The sequence below is a fragment of the Triticum aestivum genome, chromosome 3B (genome assembly GCF_018294505.1).
Source record: "Triticum aestivum cultivar Chinese Spring chromosome 3B, IWGSC CS RefSeq v2.1, whole genome shotgun sequence".
NCBI lineage: Eukaryota > Viridiplantae > Streptophyta > Magnoliopsida > Poales > Poaceae > Triticum > Triticum aestivum.
The window spans coordinates 758,949,210-758,973,176 of NC_057801.1; the positions used below are offsets into that span (position 1 = coordinate 758,949,210).

Consider the following 23,967-nt stretch of genomic DNA (forward strand, 5'->3'; position numbering starts at 1 on the left):
CGGACAAAAAAGTTGCCATGGGTGATAGGGGATGGCGAGACGAAGGTGCTACAACATTTTGTTGCTGGAAACGGCGATGCGAAAAGCTACAACCCCACGTTGGAAAAGTTGCGACCAGTGACCAGCAGAGGGACGAGACGAAGCTGCTACAACGGTTGTAGCACCGCTGGTTGCAGCTTTCCTTTCATCGTCTCCAGCACCGCGGGATGCCGTTTGTAGCATCCCAGCATCTGTGGTTGTCGTTACGTTGATGGCTGCCGGTGGGCGTCGTCGTCGAGCAAAGCCTTCCAGCGATGACACCAATGTCGCAGCACTGTGCCTCTCGGTCACAGCTAAGCCGTCGCAACATAAATGGTCGGTGGTGGTGCGCAAGACCCCGTGCAGCAGCTTTCTAGGGAGAGAGGGAGGAGAGACAATTGTAGCGTCGCCAAAAACGGTTGCAGCTCTAGGGCACGTGGTTGTAGCTTCGGCAGTACATGGTGGTAGCATTCGCCGATGACGGCATTGCCGATTGCAGCTCTTCTGTGCACGGTTGTAGCATAGCGAGAGCTGGTCGTATCTCATGCTATACATGATTGTAACATTCACCGACGATGTCGTCAGTGCATGCAGCTCCTGGTGTGCACGGTTCCAGTACGCGGTCACCGCGGTCGCACCTCTGCCGTCGGCCGGCTGCAGCTCATGTATGCATGGTTGTAGCACGCGGTCACCGCGGGCTGCAGCTCCGGTGTGCATGGTTCAAGCATGTGGTCACCGTGGTCGCAGCTCCGCTGTCACAAGCCCCTGCGCGCGGCGCGTCTCTTGGTGGCAGCAGCAGGTTCGACTCCTCGGGAGCTCATCCATGGCGTCTCCTATTTGCCGGCATCGGCCCTTGCTGGTGCACGCGCGGTTGAGAGAGAGACGAGGCAGGAGGGGCTCATCCATGGGGCGGGAGAGAGAGAGAGGAGACAGGGGATTGGGGGAAGACAACATGACGAGTGCGTGGCAGTGGTTGGGGAAAAGATAAGAGTCACGTGCGTGGCCGTGTGATTTTCCTCCATCGCGTGGCTCGCGTTTGACCGTCGTATTTTTCAACCGGTCCGCCATACATATTGGAACGTTTCCCTTAGTAAAATTGTTATAGTAATCGTTGGCCAAAAAAATTATGGAAACCGTTGGTCAAAGTTATTGCAACGGCCAAATATATAATTTTTTACGTTGTGAGAGACTTTGATTGACCTTTATTGAAAACATATACTAATTTATTTACGTGCAAAGCGTTTGGGTCAGAACTCACACTACACACGCAACAATGTTTGGCACAATTTATTTTTGTAAAACCTCCATATATTAATTAATTAATAAGGTTATTATATGGTGCAGGGCGGAACACTATTAAGAAGAATCCCGTCAATCAAATTTACTAATGTTCGGTGTACAATTTTGGTGTTATTTCTGGTGCATTGACTTGGCAAGGAGCAAGAACCGGTCCTTCATTGCCGCATAGTAGGCGACCATCTCGTCCCTGCTCGGCAAGCACATCTTCACGGCCTCGTCGGCGGCATACTCCCCGCGCCACCGGCACAGGGCAGGGTAATCCTCCTCGCGGATCATGCTAGTTTCCACGCCGGCGACCTCCTCCAGCACCGGGAGCCAGGCGAGCCCGCTGGCGGCGATGTCGAGCAGCCCTATGGAGTCGCCTCCGAAGAACCGCCTGCCCTCCATCTGCGCCTCCATGAGCGCCAGGTTCTCCTTGGCCTCCTCCACGACCCCCCTCCGCGCCTCGCCCTCAGTCGTCCACAGCGCCTTGAACAGCGTCCTCGAGCACCTGTCGGCGGCGAACTGCGCCCAGAAGCGTGCGGCGGCGCGGGCGAGCGGGTCGGCCGGCAGGAGCGGTGGGCCCTCAAAGGCCTCGTCGACGTACTCGACGATGACGAGCGACTCGGCGATGGCGCGGACGTCGTCGTTTGCGCCGTGGAGGAGCAACGGGACCTTCTTGTGGACGGGGTTGTGCCGGAGCAGCAGCTCGCTCTTGCTGCCGAGGTCCTCCTGGATGAACTCGTAGGGCACCCCCTTCAGCCGGAGCGCCGCCTCGGCGCGGTGCGTGAACGGGCTCCCGAAGGAGCCCAGCAGCCTCACCGGCACCGGCTCGCTCATCTTTGCTCCTCTCGTTTCTGCAGCGAGCTCACAAGTCACAACACGGCTGAAATAATGGCTGGTGTGTTGTCTACCAGACGTGGGCATACATATATGTTGGATTTCTAGCTTGTCAAACACTCAATTTTCTACTGACGACATCAAGTCGACAGTCAACTTTGGTAGCCTGCGGAATTACATTATGTTGGCTACATATACTTGGTAGCGATGGGATCATGGGACAGGTACTCTATTTTTATTCATGGGTTTGCTGAAGTTTGTTGTGACGGAGAAGCTGATGCCAAACGTAATGATCCCTGGTTCTCGTTGTCTTGCTCAAGTCTGTTTACCCACTGCCTGCATGTCTTGGTTTGTAGTGTAAACGCTTTCTGACATGACGTTTGAATTCTTTGTCGATCCATAAAGCCTAAGCATCAATAGTCATGACCAAAGTTCTAAGGGGCGTGGTATGAAGACCGGCCGGGTCGCGAGCCGTCAGATTTGCCGTCATCGAGTGCCTGACCGTTGCTCATGTTGCAGAAAACTTTTTTTTTATTTTGCAACAGAGCCCGTGGCATGAAGGAGACGTGCCGGTGGCTGTAGAGGTTGCGGTGGTGGCAGCCATAGCCGGCCATGGTCGAGGCGGGCGGGGGTATTGATCGCCGGGCTGAGGACGGCGGAGAGGCGTAGGGGCGTGCTCTGCTTGTCTCCGGCAACACGATCCACGGGTGACATTGGGCTAGCAACGCGCGAATCTGAGAAGCACTACAAAATATCACGCTGACAGCAGGCTGGGCACGTTGACGTGAGGTGGAACCACTACAAGATGACTGGGTGGTGGAAAGAATGGGAGTATGGTAGCCTGACGGTCTCCTCCTCCTCTTCAGTCCCCTCCTCCGGCAAATAGACGGCGCACATATCGCCTAGCTCATGCGGCGCTTTTGGCATGTGCCAAACACCCTCGGAGGAAGAGAGGAGCAGGATCCATCATGCCGCCACTATCGACCCGGATCATGATGTGTGTAGGTACTCGTGGGACATGAACACGCTACCGTTGAGGTGAATGAAGCACGGGTGCCCAATCGTCCTGGCATCCATCCTTGTGTTGGTCTGGGCACAGTCATGGATGTGGGTGTCCGTCGTCGCTAAGACCGCTATGAAGGAGAAGAAAATTGATGTCATGGAACTCGTCCCTTCCGCCATCGATTGTGGTTGATGAAATACACGATCATTGCCGTGAGTGAAGAACAGTGGGCAACGATAGTCTTAAGTGAGTAGTTCCCCGAGGGTGTTGCTTGTGGATTGGGTCTAGGGGCAGCCTCCGTGCGCCATCCAGACCATCACTCTGTAAATTTATTTGCTCCTTGTCTTAATATATAGGCACGCAACTGTAAATTTATTTGCTCCTTGTCTTAATATATAGGCACGCATCTCTTCTACCCGTTCTCGAAGAAAACCTGATAATGCTAGCCTCTTTCCACAACTTCCATGGCTATGCCTGTATCTCCACACCTCCCCAGAAACAACCGAAACAAAAAGACTGGACAAGGCAACAAGAGTGGTTCAATCCTTCCACATTGAGTGATTCATCGATCACCTCATCAGTGCCCCCCCTCCCAAACGCCGGTAAGACCTCGATGGACAGCGGTGGCACGGGCCACCCTGGATGCATACGATCAGGCATGCATGGCCTTGCCCGGGAGGTCACCTCGGACCTCTTCGAGGTTAAGTTCGTCAGCCAGGTGCCCGCATGCCCGCAAGTTGCCTTGAGATTGTGGATCCATGTAAACTTTTCACTTGGATAATCAATCACTTTTGTTCTATCTCTGGTCAAACTCCAAACTGGAATAAATCTTCCATTCTTTTTTAGTTCTCATGTTAGTCAAGCTACTATTCAAGAGATTACGCAAGTTCTTCCTGTTCCTACTTTGGATAGTAATTTCACCCATCTTGGTCATCCGCTTATTCTTCCTGCTAAGAATAGAGCTGCTGCTTATAACTTTTTGCTTGACAATTTTAAGAATAAATTGCCTACTTATAAAGCCAATATGCTTTCTCATGCTGCTAGGTTGAAATTGATTCGTTTTATTTTCTCTGCTATTTCTGTTTATTATATGGCTAACATTTTGTTCACTAATAAGTTCCTTGCTAAGCTCACTGTTGTCATTAGTATCTTTTGGTGGACTACTGTCAGGGAAAATGATTCAAGCAGGAGTCTTTGTCTTCGAGCATGGAAAGATATCTGCAATTCTAAAGAAGAAGGTGGCCTAGGTATAAGGAATTTGAAAACGATCAATGAAAGTCTTGTTCTTGCAGCTGTTTGGAGAATTGCTAAATCCCCTTCCTCTCAACTATATTTGGTCCTTCAGGCTAAATATTTCCATGACTCTTCTATTTGGACAACCACTCCTTCCTCTCCTAAATCTGCTTTTTGGACCTCTGTTTTAAAAATGATGCCTAAGTTAAAAACTCATTCTTTTTACCAATTGACTCAAGGTAATATATCAATTTGGAGTACTCCTTGGTGCACTATTTGGGCTACCATTCATGACCATCTTAATATTCAACAGCTCGTTTTATTTATCCTTCTTTAGTTATGGATCTTGGGCTCCCTGGGGAAAAAGTTTGGAATAATGGGTTAGTTCATTTTTTCAGCAACCTATGGCTTCAGTCATTGTTCAAACTCATGTCATTGATGATGATGGTCCAGATTTTCTCTGTTGGAATCTGACACCTAATGGAATTTGCTCTCCCAATCTGCTTATAAGCTTTGTTTGCAGGAAATTCATGCAAATCCTAGAGATGCATCCTTTGTATTATCTTCAGAGCTCAATGACCTTCTTAAGTTGGGCTGGAAACAAAAGCAGCTCCTACCTAGGGTGCAAAATTTGCCTGGAGGCTTCTTAGGAGGGCTTTACCTACAGGTTTGCGGGCAGGCCGTTTCTCTACTCATGTCTCTCCAAACTGTTGTAGGTGCGGCATTCAGGAGGATGAGTTCCATTTATTCTTCCTTTGTCCTTTTGCTCGAGCAACTTGGTTTGCTTCTCCTTGGTTCTTTAAGTCTGATGTTTTAGTCCAAAAGTCATTCCACTATTCTCATTGCCTTTCTTCGCATGGGAGATCCTTACGGTTCTATTTCAAACATTATCAATTTCTTGTGGTGTCTTTGGAAGGCTAGAAATGATCATCTCTTCGACAGGAACAAGGCTCCTCCTCATCATGTACACCTTGTTGCTAAAGCCTTGTCCTTTGATGCTTATAATGATTTACCTCATTTGTCTCAGATGTAGGTGATGCCACAAGTACAACTTCCCCCTAATCAGCTTCCTATGCAAGGACAAACTCTCAGGCGGATTTGCTTGTTACGGGTCCAAAATTTACTCTGATGTAGGTTTCAGAAGTCAGAAATTTCTTGGTTTACCATAGGAGCAGTTGCAACTGGAGTGGGAATTTATATTTCTTGGCCTCGAGATCAGTTTGAAGTCAATATGCAGATTCAAGCTTCCGCTCCTCCTACAACTTCTCCTCTACATGCTGAAGCCCTGGCTCTCTCTTTTGCTGCTCAAGTGGCTAGTAAGCTCAATATTCTTCGGCCAACCTTTCTCATGGATTTTCTTTCATTATCATCGGTGGCTGCTATTGGAAGGATCGTAGAATCTTCCACTCCTTGGTGCATCCGCAAGCCTTTAGCTACTTTCTTCAAACATGCTACCAATTTGCGGCTTCAAGTTTTTCATATTTCTAGAGAAATAAATGGCATAGCACACAATGTAGCTCAACAGGTTTTGCATTCACGTGTTCAACCTGAAGTTTGTTGTTTTGCTTCAGCTCATAGGCATACTTCCTGTCTTGTTGTATCTCTTCTTTCGAACTTGCAGGATCAGGAATTTGTAATTCACGTTGTACATTGTTACTGAGCTGAATGAATTTGACGCCTTAAGCGCCTTCTGTTGTTCAAAATAAAAAATCAATCAAGATTTCTTTTTGGTCCATACGTTTACATATACTATGCTATTTGACTGCATTTATGCTTGCATTTTCAGTCATGAACCAAACACCTTCATTCCTACGGTCGATTGTGTTTACATATAAATACATTACCATGTGTTTTTTTTCTGTACTACTTCCTCCATTTCTAAATATAAGTCTTATTAAAGATTTCAATATGGATTACATACGGGTGTATATAGACGTATTTAGAGTATAGATTCACTCATTTTGCTCTGTATGTAGTCTGCATTTAAATCTCTAAAAAGGCATATATTTAGAAACGAAGGGAGTACTTTTTATTGGGACGTTTATTTCCTACTATACTATCGGAAGTGATAGTAGTGTATCTATAGTTCTATACGCGGTGAAGGAAAGGATAGGCGTGTTCAAAAAAAAGGAAAGAATAGGCCCACTTTAGCTGGAGGCCCTGAGGAGAAGCGTTTCCTACCTGATCTGGAATTCGATTACTACTCCGCCCAATGCCCGCGCATTCATAAACGTAGCCGCGCACGCAGGTCCGCTGTCAATTGCTTCCCGTCCGCCGGTTCTTTCTTTCACCAGCCGAACATGGAGGACTCTACCGCCACGGTGCCGGACATGGCAGCGCCAGCAGTACTGCCGCCGTGGCCGCACGCCGCGGCGGCGACGGAGACCCGCAGCCGTTTCCAAGGGCAAGGGACCATCCACTTCCGGAGCAAGCCACGCGACCGCCCGTGCTTCTTGCGCCTCCACGGCAACCTGATCCTGACCCAGCGGTCGCGCGGGAACGGACCACGGGGCGGGGTGTGCGAGTGCGACAGCGATCAGGTCGTCAGGGCGCTCGACCAGCGGGCCAGGTTCTTCGACCCCAGCATGTTCAAGTTCATGGGGGTCTGCAGCAGATTCATCCACGTTATGCTCGCCGAGGCGCTGGCGACCAGCGAGTACGGCAACTGGGAGGATTCGCTCCGTACGCCGGCCCTTAACATGGCCATGGGGATCGTCAGGTACGCACGTGAGAAAGACAAGACCTTAGGCGACTTGGGATACGACATAGACATCGAGATGACTCAGTTACATGTGAGTTTGGTGCACAAGGAGGCCGCCGCGGTGACCGAGGCTGCCGGAGTCACCGCACGTGGCCGGAAGCGAAAGCGCCGCCATGAGCCCCGCGAGGTGTGCGGCGTCTGTTTGCTGGACTTGGAGGTCCAAGACGGGTTGTTGGGCTGGAAGCTTGAAGACGGGGAGACCGCCAGCAGGCTGCCATGCTCCCATGCCTTCCATAGCCGGTGCATTGTGCCGTGGTTCTGCGAGGCCACGACGTGCCCCACTTGCCGGCATGACATTATGGAATGCTTCAGCTTGGAGAGATCGGTATGTTCCGACGACTCATAAATCTCAAAGCAGATGACGATGGGCAGTTTCTAGATGAAGTAGCCGATCGATGATGAACAGTTCCAATTTCCAAGATGAAGTAGCCCAAGATAGTGATGAACAATCCACAGGTTCTGAAGGCGCAGGAACCCAGATATATGTAAGCCTAATATGAGCAGAGCACATCATGAGTTGAATTTGAGCGGATGAATTTTATTCCGCTGCCGGAGGACTTCCATTTTGTCTCATACATGTAACACATTTCCTTTTGGAATTCATTTTTTAAGAGAACGCAACATGTTTACACTATTCATGAGATGAATTTTAGCGGATGAATTTTATAAGCTTAGGAGGTTGAGAAAACTTGAAGCCTATAAGAAGTGGAAGGGGATCATCCAAAGATTGCACTTTTTCTATGTGAAGTGGAAGTGGCTCATTAGCCTCTCTCTATGTTTTCCCGGTGATGCCTTACTTATTTTTTCCGGAAGATGTTTATGGAACTGAGAAAAGATCTCATCTGACAACTTTCCCAAAGAATGTATGAACACCCCCATAAAAATGGTTTTACCGGAAGTTTTTTACCGAAGTTGTTCGAGATGCTCTTACTAGTAGTAATAGTAGTAATCGTCTGTATACATGATTTGCAAAGAATAAAAATCATCTCTATACATGCAATTTAATCAAGTGCAACGTGCCTGTTAGGATTTAATTAATGTTGTAATTAAGAAGATAATCCTCTCTGTGTTACTGCACTTGCCTTGCCAATCAGACAGGAGTCACGACGGTTTCCTCGCTCTCCATCGCGTGGACGCGACCCTTCACTTGTAGCGTGTTTGGTTACCTGCATCTTTTTAGGCACTTTGCATATTTGTCCCAGTTGGGCCTGGTTCAGAAAATGCATGCAAAAAACCAACATCTGTGTGTTGGTTAGTTACCCACATCCCCTCTAGTCTGCATGTGCCGCAACGGAAGGCAGGTTGTTTAATTGCAGACTTATTTCCGAGGAAACACAAGTCACTTTGGCATTTATTGATGTTGTGTTTACAACATACCCATTTGAATTTTTTCGTGCTAACGAAAGGCCTTGTATCTGTTGGAGGCCTACCTCATATTTCATTTAATTACATACAATATATAACTTTCCCGTACTTTCTAGAGTCGTATCGGTTAGAGGCCTACTAACATTACTTCATGTGACATTTGTACACTAGGCCGGTTCGTGAAGCCAACCGGCACTAAAGAGTGGGGACTAAAGCCCCCCCCCCCCCCTAGTACCGGTTCATCACGAACCGGCGCTAAAGTGCCACCACGTGGCACGAGCCAGGCCCGGGGTGCGCGTAGGGCATTAGTACCGGTTGGTAACACCAACCGGTACTAAATATTTTGGGGGGGGGTTGATTTATTTTTCATTCATTTTTTTTGTTTGCTGTTATTTCACGATACTACAAATTGTACACGTTATGCATATATATAAATATATTTTCTCGTACGTAGAACCGCATATATATATATATATATATATATATATATATATATATATATATATATATATATATATATATATATATATATATATATATATATATATACTCCTCTTTTATACTCCCAAGAGTATGTACTCCCACCTTAACGGATAAGGTTGAAGGAGCTGACCCATCCGTCAAATTTGTTACACAATACAATTAATTCCAATGCATGCGTTATCCACACCCTAGAAATTAGGAACTGCCCATGCACCACTCAAACATTTAAGTAATTATATTTTTCATCCATGCAGTATATTATCAGTGAAAGTGCTCCACGTGATACCACTTTGGAGTATTTACCTAGTGTGCAAAAATTTGGAGAATATATACTGCTTGCAACTGAGTGCTATACGTGAGTATAAACTACTTTTTTGTGGAGTGGGTATATACTACTTTTTAAGGTGAGTATGTACCACATTTTGATGAGATGTGATATACTATTTTGTTAGCCAGTGAGTATATACTACTTTTTGGTTAGTGAGTATATACTATATTTTACTAAGATGATATATACTACTACTTTATACGTGAGTACATTTATATATTTTATCGAGATGGTATATACTACTTTGTTGGGAGTGCCTGCATACTACAATTTTTATGACTGCGCATACAGCTACATTTGTGAGTGAGTACATACCAAAAATTGTTCTATGAAGGGGATTATAATTCGGCAAGTGAAAGCATAAATCAGAATGAAGTATAGTCAATGATGAAGAGTATTTTATTCAGTAGAAAATATAAAATGAAAAGGCAGTATGCACTAAAATATAAAGCAGACTAAGGTAGTTAATAACTTCAATAACAAGATTACAGAAAAAAGGAGTGTTGGACCGGACGACATGTTTCAGAGTAATAAGTTACAAATATTCTGTCATTGCCGAGCATAAAGTTCTGGAGTATATTGCATAGAAGCAAGAAGCTACAAGACACAAATGTGTCTATTTGTGTTAAATTAGTTCTTCAAAATACAGAAAATCACACGGTTGACCATCTCCTGTCCCAAAGACCTTGCACACGCCACAAAGAAGAAGAAACGACAGCAGCCGGTCGCCGTGGTCTAATGCATCAGCTGTGATTTCTTGTATGTGATATCTGCACATGGAGACATTCTGTTAAATGTTAATTGAATGGACAAAGAAGCAGTTTACTAATGGAATGAACCAGGTACGTCCATATACTTATTAGATTAGTGCTTAGATGAAAAGATCGTCGTACATGCGCTGGAAAGACACCAAGTAGTAGATTGATGCAGAATACTACGTATCCACGATGCATGCACCCCCGCCCACACCATACGATCTACACAAACATACATGTCTCATGCACGAAAATTGATAGGCACCCCCTGTTGTTTCTATCCGATGGGGACAGAAGGATATCACCGCCGTCATATATGTTGATGGGGACAAGCAAGCAACGCGTAGTGTGCAAAATCCTGAGATATGAATTAACAGAACACCAATGAATTTTGTTGAGTGCCTACCTTACAAGATGAGTACGTCATGGAGCCACAGCTGACCGCATGTCGTCTTTGTCGTCGTGCCACGGCCTGAGTGCTTGGCGAGGAGCTCATCCATCCAGCCACCGCCGGCCGCACGGTCAGTGTAGATGCTGTCGAGTCACGCTTTTCCTCTGGGAGGTCTAGCACACCCGATCGTTGATTCATACCCGATAAAATATAAACTTATCACTAATAACATGGATAAGCTAACCGAGAGCTATCTTTCAGGAATCAGTTAGTTTATTAGTATTGTATTAATTAATTAATAGCTAACGGATTTGTATGGTGCAACCGAATAGAAACTCCATGCAGGATGGCCACGACGGTGGATGGAGCTAGGAGTACGTACTCCTAAGAGTACCAACCCATTTTCCTATATATATATATATATATATATATATATATATATATATATATATATATATATATATATATCATCGAATGTCTCACAAACCAACACCATTAATTATTCACACATACACATGTATATACATATACAATTTCTCCTACATATATATGTTGCCTTTGGTGCCTCCGGAGCACGATGAGAAGTGGTTCATGGGGACGGTAGCGGGTAATAGTATTCTCCTGTGGGATCTATGACCTGGTCAAGCAAAAATCCGGCTATTTCCTCTCGAAGTGCTAGTATGCGGTCCGATGGTAGGAGCTTATCCCGCACCGATCTGAACTGTTAAGAAGGAGATCAATATGCATGTGTGTTAGTTGTGTGACTAGATATCAATAATGGTGTGAATAGTGTTCTGACAAACGTACCCAGTCCTTTCTATTAGATCTGCTCCTTTCGCACGTCATCATGCGAATGTTCTCGCAAACGTAGTATGCATACAGATTATTCCCCGGCGCCTGCCTCAGGGCCTTTACGAGAATGAAATTGAATCAGATAATGATTAATCAAGCATAATAATTAATTAATGATATTGAAACAAGAATTAAAGAGATGGTAGCTAGCTAGCACTACTTAATTACTTACCTTGGGTCGATGCCAAAACAACTTTTTTGGCCACGTGCCTGGAGTCACCTTGATGAACTTTGCCCATGCCCTGCCCGCCGGCAAAGAAAATTAATAAAGGGGTTATTAAATAGTTCATATCAGGAAATGACGAATTAATAACTAATAGGCCGAGATATAGTTAATAATGATTGAAATTACCTGTTGACTATCCACTTCACGATGGTGTAGTCTTTATCTTCTTTACTTAGTGAGTCCAGTAATTCAACTTTTCCTTCCTCAACTTTAATGTCTAACAAGACCCAGTGCCAACTGCATACGCACACGTTTGCATGTCTTAATTAAGCGGACATGTGCATAAAATTAATCAACTACCGTAAACCGTATACACTTAGCTAGCTAGTAAGCAAAAACAGAATTTGTAGTACAAGACAGTGTGACTCACGGAAAGTTGTAAGGAAGTAGTATATCTTCATTGCTATTGAGGCGCTTCAAGAACTCTAGCATGCTTTCCTCTATAGCATCTTGACAATGTTCAATCTGTCATATGTCCTGATTAATGGTATTTGGGTCAATGAACCCAACGCCATAGCGTCCAGCTTTTTTCATTTCATACATCTTCATCCTGCATGTAATACCACAGAAAAAGAATATAGTAAGGATAATTACATGTAATGATTGATCAAAATTATCACTACCTAACTAGCTTGAGACTTAAATTACAGAAAGAAATCACTTACAGACAATAGCAACTGACGATAGACTTGTCGAGTGCGTCTTGATTGTATAACTGAAATACTTCTGGATACTCAATGCTCAGAGCTTTCTCATGGTAATAATGCTCATGGTTGACATTCACCATGAGGGACTCTCGATTGAAAATCTTGGTAATGTTCATGTACCATTGATGCAATTGATACATTCTCGTTGGGAGGTCCTTGACCTTGTCTGGATGGACCAAAGGTTTGCCCCGGACATATTGCCATGCTATTTCCGATTCTTTAAGCGTAGGCATGGGCTCGATTTCGAGGAGTTGTCCAACAGAGATATTGAGCATTTGAGCCTGCATTATATGATCCTCCGTTATTACCACATCGCCCTGCTGGGGAACGCTAACGGTTTGCCCACAATAATATTTGGCGCGCGTACTACTCCTCTCATGTGTTGTTGGCACAACAAGCGGGGGGATCGCTTGCGCCGCCTGTTCTCCCAACTGGGGAACAGTTTTCCCGCATTTTTTGCCAGCTGCTCGTTGGCTCGAGCTCGAGCTCGCTTCCTTCTTTAGCCGCTCTCGATGCAGTTTCCTGATTTAGCGCTCATAGTCCGAATCAACAGGCTTGGGAGCTGGTTCTCTAGCCATACGAATGAAGTGGCCAATTACTTTCTCAGGCACTTTCTCCTTTGGCGGCGGTGCCGGTTTCGGTCCAAAATGGGTGTCCACTTGGGCCTGCACTATGGCTGTGTTTTGCTCCTCGGTCATGTCGTAAGGCCTCTGAGGAAGAGGAGCGAGGCTTGGACCATATTTATATCGCTTGTCTCCGCCTGTACTTCCTGAACTACCTCGACTTGTACCGCTACGCACCAAAGCTGCGGCATGTCTCTTCTGTGATTGCTGAGACGGCAGAGATGGCTGACGTGGAGTTGGACCAGGAGAAGTGGCCTGACGATGTGCCGGACTTGAAGCAGGAGGTGTGGCCTGACACGGTGCCGGACTTGAAACCGGCGGAGGAGGTGGCGGACTTCGAGGAGGAGTCGTCTCACGCGTTCGTGGACTTGGAGGAGCGGGAGTCTGCTGACTCGGTGGTGGACTTCGAGGAGTCGGCAGACGACGCAGTGTCGGTGGACTTCGAAAGATGATGCAATCCTTTCTCCATATGATGATAGGATGTATGGCCTCTCCCAGTGTGCGCTCGTCTTCACCTCCAGGAATGTCAAGCGTTAGCCCCGAATATGGGTCCACCACTTCATCAACCATGACACGAGCATAGCCATCTGTAATCGGGATGCAATGGTAGGTTGCTTCGGGGGTCACTGGAAAAGCAACGCCGTCCGCCACCTTCATGGATATGTTCTTCATTTTGGAGTGTAGCTCACAGTTAGTGTTCTCTATGATGTCATCCACAGGGTATGTATCCAGCAGTGTGTCGCCCGGGGCAGAACCAACGCTGCTTCTCGGCATGGATGGGACGGTGCTATCCAATGCTGGACGATCATCCGCTTGCTGCTGTCGCTGCTGAGACCCCTTTCCTGGCTAAGTGAGTCGATCTGCTGCTGCTGCTGCTGAAATTTGAGTGCCAGGTCTGCGTGCCTTGCTTCTAGGCCTTGAAGACGTTCTGCGTCCTGCTTCCTCTGCTCCTCCTCCAGCTTCCTCTTCTTCTCCTTCTCCTCCATCTTCTTTCTTGCACGGGACCTGTAGTCGTCATTCCAGTCCGAAAAGCCCTCATACCAGGGAATAACACCCATGCCTCGTGTTCTTCCCGGGTGTTTAGGATTTCCCAGGGCGCGCGTAAGCTCGTCGTTCTCTCTGTTGGGCGTGAACACCCCCGCTCAAGCTTCTTCTATTGCATCAAGTATCTTTTGTTCGGCTCCTTTTAGACTTGCCTTCTTCGAAATCAGGCCTGTCTTCAGGTCCAACGCCCCCCATGCGCATAGAACCAAGTTCTGCACCTGGGGGGCCAGCTCCTAGTAATCGGAGTGACCCCTGCACCCTCCATCTCTTTCTCAGACTTATCCCACTTAGTCAATCCCACCGCGTAGCCACCTGGACCCAGCCTATGGAACTGCGTCTTTCTTGCGGCATTTGCCTTGTTTTTCATCGACCGTTCCTTAGATAATTCTGAATCCTTGAAGGTCACGAAATCGTCCCACTGTTCTCTTTGCTTCTCCAGTGTTCCCTTGAAATCTGGAGTCTTCCTTTCATTAGCGAGGTAGTTGGCCCATACAGTTTTCTTGTGGGTGTTGAATGCAATTGCCATCTTCTTAAGAGCAGCGGCCTTGACTTTATCCAGATCTGATTTAGTGAAATGATCTGGTAGGGTGAAATGTTCCATCAGAGATTTCACCAGGTCTTCTTTGGCTCTGCCATCGACCCAAGTAACACCTGGACGTTTAGTCTTTGGCTCTTTCCATTCTTGAATGGAGATCGGGAGTTTGTCCTTCACAAGAACTCCGCACTGACGAGTCCACTTGTCCGCAACGTTCTTAGGCGTGAGGGGTTCGCCACTAAGTTTGGTGGATTCGATGTGGTACTTTACACCATCCTTCAACAATCTGCCCGGGCCTCGCTTTGTCTTGCTGTCTGTAGAAGCAGATTTGCTCGATCCGGAGGGCTGAAAGAAGAAAGATCGATTCGTTAATATATCTTCAATAAAAAAACATGTGATGATCACCAGGATGCATGCTTATATAAATATATACCTCGCCGGAAGTCTTTGTTATTTGAAGATCAGCATTGTCTGTGTCATCACTAACATTGTCTGTGTCATCATAATCATAGTTCATGACTTCATCAGCTCGGTCGTCGAGATCGAATATCTTTTCATCACCCTCTCCGGTATTGTTCAGATATTGGGAGCCGTCATCATTCAGATCATCTAGCCTATGAGGGCTGCGTATGATGTCGAACAATTCCTCTTCTCTCTCTCTGCCGGTATTGTCCGCCATAGCTTTTACTTTACTAATTAATACAAAAGAAATATAAAACAATTTAGTATTCAAATTAATTACAATGCATGGATGCAATTAATCAATAAGGAAAAACTGAATCTCGAATACATCGTCTCGAATATATAATCTCGGATACATCATCGTCTTAATATATATAATCTCGAATACATCGTCTCGAATATTATATATCGAATACATCACTGGCTAGGTACCTAATAAAGATCGAGTACTACAGAAGAATCTAGGGCGCCACTCGCGGTTCCTGGGGCGCGGGCGGTGCACACCCAAAGAGAAGGAACCATCACAGGATCATATCTCCGGTCATCTGCCCAAAGAACCCGCCAAGTAGTGGAGAACCTGACGTCGCCCATAGCAGCCATGTACCGATGGAAGTTCTCATCTTCCTTCCTGACACGGCGATGCACCACCTGCGGCGGGGCCGGCTGCCTCTGCATCGAATGTGGCCCACGCGAATACCACCAAAGAAGATCAGGGTCGACGACGGGACCCGAGGTCGGGTTCCTCACCAAGCGGCGCACCCCTCCAGGTAGCACCTCCCAGTGCCAGCCCGGCGGAGCCCAGTCCCAGGCATATCGTCGAGAACGGGTCGACGGCGAGGATGCGGGCCGGGCATATCGTCGAGAACAAATACTATATGCCCGCAAAAAGTAATATTTTTAAATGATTGGATTGTGATAACTAAAATTCTATATATATGCAAATTCTAACAAATTGACATTAATCTAATTCATCTAACTAAAACTAATTCTAAAATTTCCTGATTATATAACTAACATTTCTATAACAATTCTAATTTTTATATAACTAAAAAAACAGAAAAATTGCTAACATTTCTATAAATATTTCTATAACTAAAAAACAGAAAACATTTATAATATTTCTATATAACTAACATTTCTAATATTTATATAACTAAAAAACAAAATAATTTCCTAACATTTCTATAACTAAAAAACAGAATTTTTTTAACAAAACAAACTAATAATGTGTGTGTGTGTGTGTGTAGTGTGTGTGTGTGTGTGTATAGTGTGTGTGTGTGTGTGGACATGGCGGCCGGGGCGAGCTCACCGGCGAGGCGACGACGGGGCGGCGACGACGGGGCGACGGGACGGGGCGGCGATGACAGGGCGACGGGACGGGGTGGCGACAACGACGGGGCGGGGCGGCCGGGGCGACGGGACGGGGCGGCGACGACGGGGCGGGGCGCGGCGCGGCGACGGGAACGACGGGGACGGGGACGGCCGGGGCGGCGACGTCGACGGGGCGGCGACGAGGGGCGGGGACGGCCGGGGTCGGCGACGAGGGGCGGGGGCGGCGACGTCAACGGGAACGGCGTCGATCGGGGCAGGGCGGCGCGACGGAGGGAGGAAACAGAGGGAAACTGAATTTTTTTAAGTGTTGTATATATAGGATGGACCTTTAGTACCGGTTGTAGCCACCAACCGGTACTAAAGGTCTGTGTTGGCCAGGCCAAGCAGCGGGAAGCACGCCCCCTTTAGTACCGGGTGGTGGCTTCAACCGGTACTAAAGGGGGGGGGGGTCTTTAGTACCGGTTGGAGCCATGACCCGGTACTAAAGGGGTTGTGCTAGCTCCAGGTGGTGCGCATGTTTAGTCCCACCTCGCTACCCGAGGGGCTACCGCACTGGTTTATAAGCCCAGTGCGGTAGCTCTCTCGAGCTCCTCTCCTAAGCAGGCCTACTGGGCCTACCTGTCCTCTTCTGCCCTGTGGGCCTACTGTGCCTTTGCGGGCCTGCATCCTGGCCCAACTAAAGGTTGTGTTCCTAGTCGTACACAGGCCGCTTTGGCCCAGTAGGCGGGCTTTTTTATTTTCTTAATTTTTTTCGCTTTATTTATTTTTGTTTTATTTATTTTTGAGTTGTTTTTTGTTGTATTTAGAGTTTCTTTGTGAATATTTTTGCTTTAGGTACAAAAAATTACAAACTTTCTCTTAGTGCCGGTAGTTTTCAATTTTGAATAGTTCAAATTTTGAATTATTTGAAATTTGTGTGAATCACTAGTTTATGACTAACTTAACTTTGAAAAAAGTTTTTTCAGTGATTCTTTTTTTCTTATGTTTAATATTAGTGTGTTTTATCATTATATTCAATTTGGTAATGCTTAGGTTATTTAAAAAATGAAATGCCTTTGTAACATTTCAGTTTTCGTCGGAAACCCTGATACTTCGAAAAAGATTGTCCATTTTGTACACGAAGTGTATCCAGTTTTTTCCGTAACCCTTTCTACTTTTTTGCACATGCTATTTGTATGAAATTATGATACCATGCCAACTTTCAACCTTTTCTGAGTTCATTTCAAATGCTTTTCAATTTCAGGGTCATTTAGCTGGAAAAAAATCAGTAAATGCATGAAAAGAATTTGTTTGCACATAAAATTTCTTCGCGTTTCAAATGCCAAAACACATAATTAACTACCCTAACTATTACAGACATTCCCTCCTGGGTGTGAAACACAGAAGAAAGTGATGATAGTGAAGCCGATCACATCCCAGATCTTTGGGTGTGAAACTTTTTCTTCTCGTGTGTCCCTTTGCGCCGTAGCCATGGAAAATCTTCATCATTTAACTGGATGCTCGGGTCAATATTCACTGTGAATGGAGCAATTTCATCAAACTTTTCATAATCTTCTGACATGTCTGTCTTGTCATCCACTCCCACGATGTTTCTTTTTCCTGAAAGAACTATGTGGCGCTTTGGCTCGTCGTATGATCCATTCGCTTCCTTATCTTTTCTTTTTCTCGGCCTGGTAGACATGTCTTTCACATAAAAAACCTGCGCCACATCATTGGCTAGGACGAATGGTTCGTCTGCATACGCAAGATTGTTGAGATCCACTGTTGTCATTCCGTACTGCGGGTCTTCCGTTACCCCGCCTCGTGTCATATTGACCCATTTGCACCGAAACAAAGGGACCTTCAAATCACCTGATCCATAGTTAAGTTCCCATATGTCCTCTATGTAACCATAATATGTTTCCTTTCCCGTGTTGGTTGTTGCATCAAAGCGGACACCACTGTTTTGGTTGGTGCTCTTCTTATCTTGGGCGATCGTGTAAAATGTATTCCCATTTATCTGGTACCCTTTGAAAGTCATTATATTCGAAGATGGTAACTGGGACAGCGAGTACAGGTCATTTTGAATATCGCCATCATTCAGGGCACGTTTCTGCAACCAACCGGCGAAAGTCCTCGTTTGTTCGCGTGTAATCCAGTCGTCAGACTTCTCCGGGTGTTTGGACTGTAGAAAATTCTTGTGTTCCTCCATATACGGAGCCACCAAGGCGGAATTCTGTAGAACTGTGTAGTGTGCTTCAGTGAGAGAATGCCCGTCCATACATATTATTTGATGCCCTCCTAGCGTGCCTTTTCCTTCCAGTCTGCCCTTATGCCGCGATTCAGGAACACCAATCGGCTTAAGGTCAGGAATAAAGTCAATACAAAACTCAATGACCTCCTCATTTTCATGGCCCTTCGAGATGCTTCCTTCTGGCCTAGCACGGTTATGAACATATTTCTTCAAGACTCCCATGAACCTTTCAAAGGGGAACATATTGTGTAGAAATACAGGACCCAAAATGTTAATCTCTTCGCAAAGGTGAACTAGGACGTGCGTCATGATGTTGAAGAAGGATGGTGGGAACACCAACTCGAAACTGACAAGACATTGCACCAAATCATTCTGTAACCTTGGTATGATTTCTGGATCGATTACCTTCTGAGAGATTGCATTGAGGAATGCACATAGCTTCACAATGGCTAATCGAACGTTTTCCGGTAGAAGCCCCCTCAATGCAACCGGAAGGAGTTGCGTCATAATCACGTGGCAGTCATGAGACTTTAGGTTCTGGAACTTTTTCTCTGCCATATTTATTATTCCCTTTATATTCGACGAGAAGCCAGACGGTACCTTCATGCTGAGCAGGCATTCGAAGAAGATTTCCTTCTCTTCTTTGGTAAGAGCGTAGCTGGCCTGACCCTGATGTATGTCGTCTTTTCCGTGCATACGTTGCTGGTCCTCCCGTGCCTCTGGTGTATCTTTTGTCTTCCCATACACGCCCAAAAAGCCAAGCAGGGTCACGCAAAGATTCTTCGTCACGTGCATCACGTCGATTGCGGAGCGGACCTCTAGGTCTTTCCAATATGGCAGGTCCCAAAATATAGATTTCTTCTTCCACATGGGTGCGCGTCCGTCAGCGTCCTTCGGAACAGGTTGTCCGCCAGGACCCTTTCCAAAGATTACCTTCAAATCCTTGACCATATCATGTACATCAGCACCAGTACGGTGGCGAGGCTTCGTCCGGTGATCCGCCTCACCTTTGAAATGCTTGCCTTTCTTTCTTACGGGATGCCTGCTCGGAAGAAATCGACGATGTCCCAGGTACACATTCTTCTTACAACTATTCAAATATATACTGTCGGTATCATCCAAACAGTGCGTGCATCCGCGGTATCCCTTGTTTGTCTGTCCTGAAAGGTTACTGAGAGCAGGCCAATCATTGATGGTCACGAACAGCAACGCCTTTAGGTCAAATTCTTCCCCATGTGCTCATCCCACGCACGTACACCTGTTCCATTCCACAGTTGTAAGAGTTCTTCAACTAATGGCCTTAGGTACACATCAATGTCGTTGCCGGGTTGCTTAGGGCCTTGGATGAGCACTGGCATCATAATGAACTTCCGCTTCATGCACAACCAAGGAGGAAGGTTATACAAACATAGAGTCACAGGCCACGTGCTATGGTTGCTGCTCTGCTCCCCAAAAGGATTAATGCCATCTGCGCTTAGACCAAACCATACGTTCCTTGGGTCACCTGCAAACTCCTCCCAGTACTTTCTCTCGATTTTTCTCCACTGCGAACCGTCAGCGGGTACTCTCAACTTTCCGTCTTTCTTACGGTCTTCTGCGTGCCACCGCATCGCCTTCGCATGCTCTTTGTTTTGGAACAAACGTTTCAACCGTGGTATTATAGGAGCATACCACATCACCTTGGCAGGAATCTTCTTCCTGGGGCGCTCACCCTCGACATCACCAGGGTCATCGCGACTGATCTTATAACGCAATGCACCGCATACCGGGCAAGCATTCAAATCCTCGTACTCACCGCGGTAGAGGATGCAGTCATTAGGGCATGCATGTATCTTTTGCACCTCTAACCCTAGAGGGCAGACAACCTTCTTTGCTTCATACGTACTCTCGGGCAATTCGTTGTCCTTTGGAAGCATATTCTTTATCATTACCAGCAACTTTCCAAATCCCTTGTCAGATACACCATTCTCTGCCTTCCATTGCAGCAATTCAAGTGTGGTGCCCAACTTTTTTTTGTCAGCTTCGCAATTCGGGTACAACAATTTCTTGTGATCCTCTAACATGCGCTGCAACTTCGTCCTCTCCAGATCACTTGCGCAGTTTCTCTTTGCATCGGCAATGGCCCGACCTAGATCATCAGCGGGCTCATCTGATGCCTCTTCTTCAGCTTCTTTCTGCATTGCCGGCTCAGCTTCTTCCCCCATTGTTGTATCATCGTATTCAGGGAACCCATGGCCAGGATAGCCGTCGTCGTCCTCTTCTTCTTCATTGTCTTCCATCATAACCCCTATTTCTCCGTGCTTGGTCCAAACATTATAGTGGGGCATGAAACCGGACTCAAATAGGTGGACGTGAATGGTTCTTGACGTAGAGTAACTGTGACCATTCTTACAGCCAGCACATGGACAAGGCATAAAACCATCCGCCCGCTTGTTTGCCTCAGCGGCAAGCAGAAAAGTATGCACGCCATTAATGAACTCGGGAGAGCATCTGTCATCATACATCCATTGTCGGCTCATCTTCATTACACAACACCGAATAGACCAAATTAATACAAGTTCATACATAAAGTTCATATACAACACTTAATTAAATGCAACATACAAATAACTCTCTAGCTAAAGAATTTAAATGCAACAACAAATGCGATGAAGATCGCAACTAAGGTAACAATTGATCCAACAGCATAATGATACCAAGCCACACTATCAATGGCATATTTTCTAATCTTTCTAATCTTCAACCTCATTTTCTCCATCTTGATCTTGTGATCATCGACGACATCGGCAACATGCAACTCCAATTCCATCTTCTCCCCCTCAATTCTTTTCAATTTTTCTTTCAAATACTCGTTTTCTCTTTCAACTAAATTTAACCTCTCGACAATAGGGTCGGTTGGAATTTCCGGTTCACATACCTCCTAGATAAAAATATCTATGTCAACTTGATGGGCATAATTTGTCATAAACACGAAATGCAACAACTAGTTTTAAATGAGAATATACCACATCCGAATCATAACAAGGACGAGGGCCGACGGGGACGGATATCAAAACCATGGCACTATGTATAACAAACAACGTATGGGTAAGATAATTATACGAGTAACTATATATCCAAATCACACAAACATCAATTTGGTAATGTAAAACATTCATGAACAAGAGCCTCACCACAAGGTGGTGCCGGCGACGGGACGGTGCGGGCGATCGACGGTGGTTACGACGGAGATTTAGAAGGCACTAAGTAAACCACACCTACATATGCAAACTAAGTGTTATTTTTGACCTCAAATTGCATATAAATCAAATACTAGCAAATATAATTCCTCCAAATTAATCACTATACAAAGCATTGCAAGAGCTAATCTAGCAATGAGAGTTGAAAGGACAAAGTTGCTAACCTTTGTGATCATTTGAATGGATGGGGGCCTTCAAATCTTGACAAATTTTGGGCAAAATTTGTGAGGAGCTCGAGGAGGAGAGGGGAAGAACAGAGGATGTGAGGGGAAAGGGGAAGAACAGAGTGGCTCGGGTGGACGAAGGGTTTATGTACGACGAACTTTAGTACCCGTTCGTGCCACGAACCAGTACTAAAGGTGCTGGAGGGGCCCCAGACTGACAACACCCTGCCACCACTCTCTTTAGTACCGGTTCGTGGCACGAACCAGTACTAAAGGTTCGCCATGAACCGGTACTAATGGGAACAGCCGGCTAGCTGTTGGAACCGGCACTATTAGACACATTAGTGCCGGCTCAAAATCAAACCGGCACTAATGTGTCTTATATTAGGTCCTTTTTCTACTAGTGGTAGTCACTTTGCATTTATTGATATCATGTTTACAATATATCTGTCAAAATTTTCACGCGCTTATAAGAAGCCTTGTACCTATCAGATTCCTAGTTCATATTTATTGAAATACAACACATACATGTTTACTTTCTCCCGCGCTTTTTTAGAGGCCTACTCACATTACTCCATGTAACATTTAAACTCACTTTGCATTTACTGAAATTGTGTTTACAGTATATCCGTTCAAATTTTCATGGGCTTTCTGGAGGCCTACTCACAGTACTTCATCTGACACTTGGAGTCACTTTGCATTTATTGATGTTGTGTTTACAGTATATCTGCTAATAAAATTTCCCACAAAAGAAAATCTGTTTAAATTTTCACGCGCTTATAAGAGGCCTAGTATCCATTGGATGCCTACTTCATATTTAATGAACGTACAACATACATATGTTTAATTTTCCCCCGCGCTTTTTCGAGGCCTCCTATCCGTTAGAGGCCTACTGACATTACTCCATGTGACACTTGAAGTCACTTTGCAATTATTGATATTGTGTTTACATTATATCCGTCTAAATATTGACGCGCTTATAAGAGCATCTGCAATAGTCTATATGATAGATTCGTTGGTATAAGGATCACGTCAGCAGTTATTGGCGTTTCATACAAGTTCCCCAATGAATAAAAATCATCTCTATACATGCAATTTAATCAAGTGCAACGTGCCTGTTAGGATTTAATTAATGTTGTAATTAAGAAGATAATCATCTCTGTGTTACTGCACTCTTGCCTTGCCAATCTGGCAGGAGTCACGACGGCTTCCTCACTCTCCATCGAGTGGACGCGACCCTTCACTTGTAGCGTGTTTGGTTACCTGCATCTTTTTAGGCACTTTGCATATTTGTCCCAGTTGGGCCTGGTTGAGGAAATGCAAGCAAAAAACCAACATCTGTGTGTTGGTTAGTTACCCGCATCCCCTCTAGTCTGCATGTGCTGCAACGGAAGGCAGGTTGCTTGATTGCAGACTTATTTCAGAGGAAACATAAGTCACTTTGGCATTTATTGATGTTGTGTTTACAACATACCTATTTGAATTTCTTCATTCTAACGAAAGGTCTTGTATCTGTTGGAGGCCTACCTCATATTTATTGTAATTACATACAATATATAACTTTCCCGTACTTTTTAGGGTCCTATCGGTTAGAGGCCTGCTAACATTACTCCATGTGACACTTGTAGTCACTTTGCATTTATTGATATCGTGTTTACAATATATCTGTCAAATTTTTCACGCGCTTATAAGAAACCTTGTACCTATCAGATGCCTACTTCATATTTATTGAAATACAACTTATACATGCACTTTGTCCCGCGCTTTTTTTAGAGGCCTACTATCACTAGAGACCTACTCACATTACTCCATGTAACATTTGAAGTCACTTTGCATTTACTGAAATTGTGTTTACAGCATATCCGTCTAAATTTTCATGCGCTTTCTAGAGACCTCCTATACGTTAGAGGCCTACTGACAGTACTTCATCTGACACTTGAAGTCACTTTGCATTTATTGATGTTGTGTTTACAGTATATCTGCTTAAATTTTATTCGCAAAAAATATTTGTTTAAATTTTCACACACATATAAGAGGCCTAGTATCCATTGGATGCCTACTTCATATTTATTGAATAGGTACAACATACATATGT

At 45.4% G+C, this 23,967-nt stretch overlaps 1 protein-coding gene and 1 long non-coding RNA gene across 2 annotated transcripts; both read right to left on the reverse strand.

Moving 5' to 3' along the window:
• Positions 1 to 1,428: 1,428 nt before the first annotated feature.
• Positions 1,429 to 2,136, reverse strand: LOC123066381 (glutathione transferase GST 23-like). Its single transcript, XM_044489470.1, has one exon. It carries the CDS (start codon positions 2,134 to 2,136, stop codon positions 1,429 to 1,431), a length of 708 nt encoding a protein of 235 aa, XP_044345405.1.
• A 7,693-nt stretch (positions 2,137 to 9,829) lies between these two features.
• On the reverse strand, positions 9,830 to 10,611 carry LOC123066382 (uncharacterized). Its single transcript, XR_006431329.1, has 2 exons — positions 10,471 to 10,611; positions 9,830 to 10,079 (listed from the first exon to the last, which is right to left on the reverse strand). It is a non-coding gene; the product is annotated as an uncharacterized lncRNA (long non-coding RNA).
• Positions 10,612 to 23,967: the final 13,356 nt, after the last annotated feature.

Bases quoted from the DNA above. Each gene is read 5' to 3' on its own strand.
- LOC123066381 (XM_044489470.1), bottom strand. From the start codon at position 2,136: ATGAGCGAGCCGGTGCCGGTGAGGCTGCTGGGCTCCTTCGGGAGCCCG.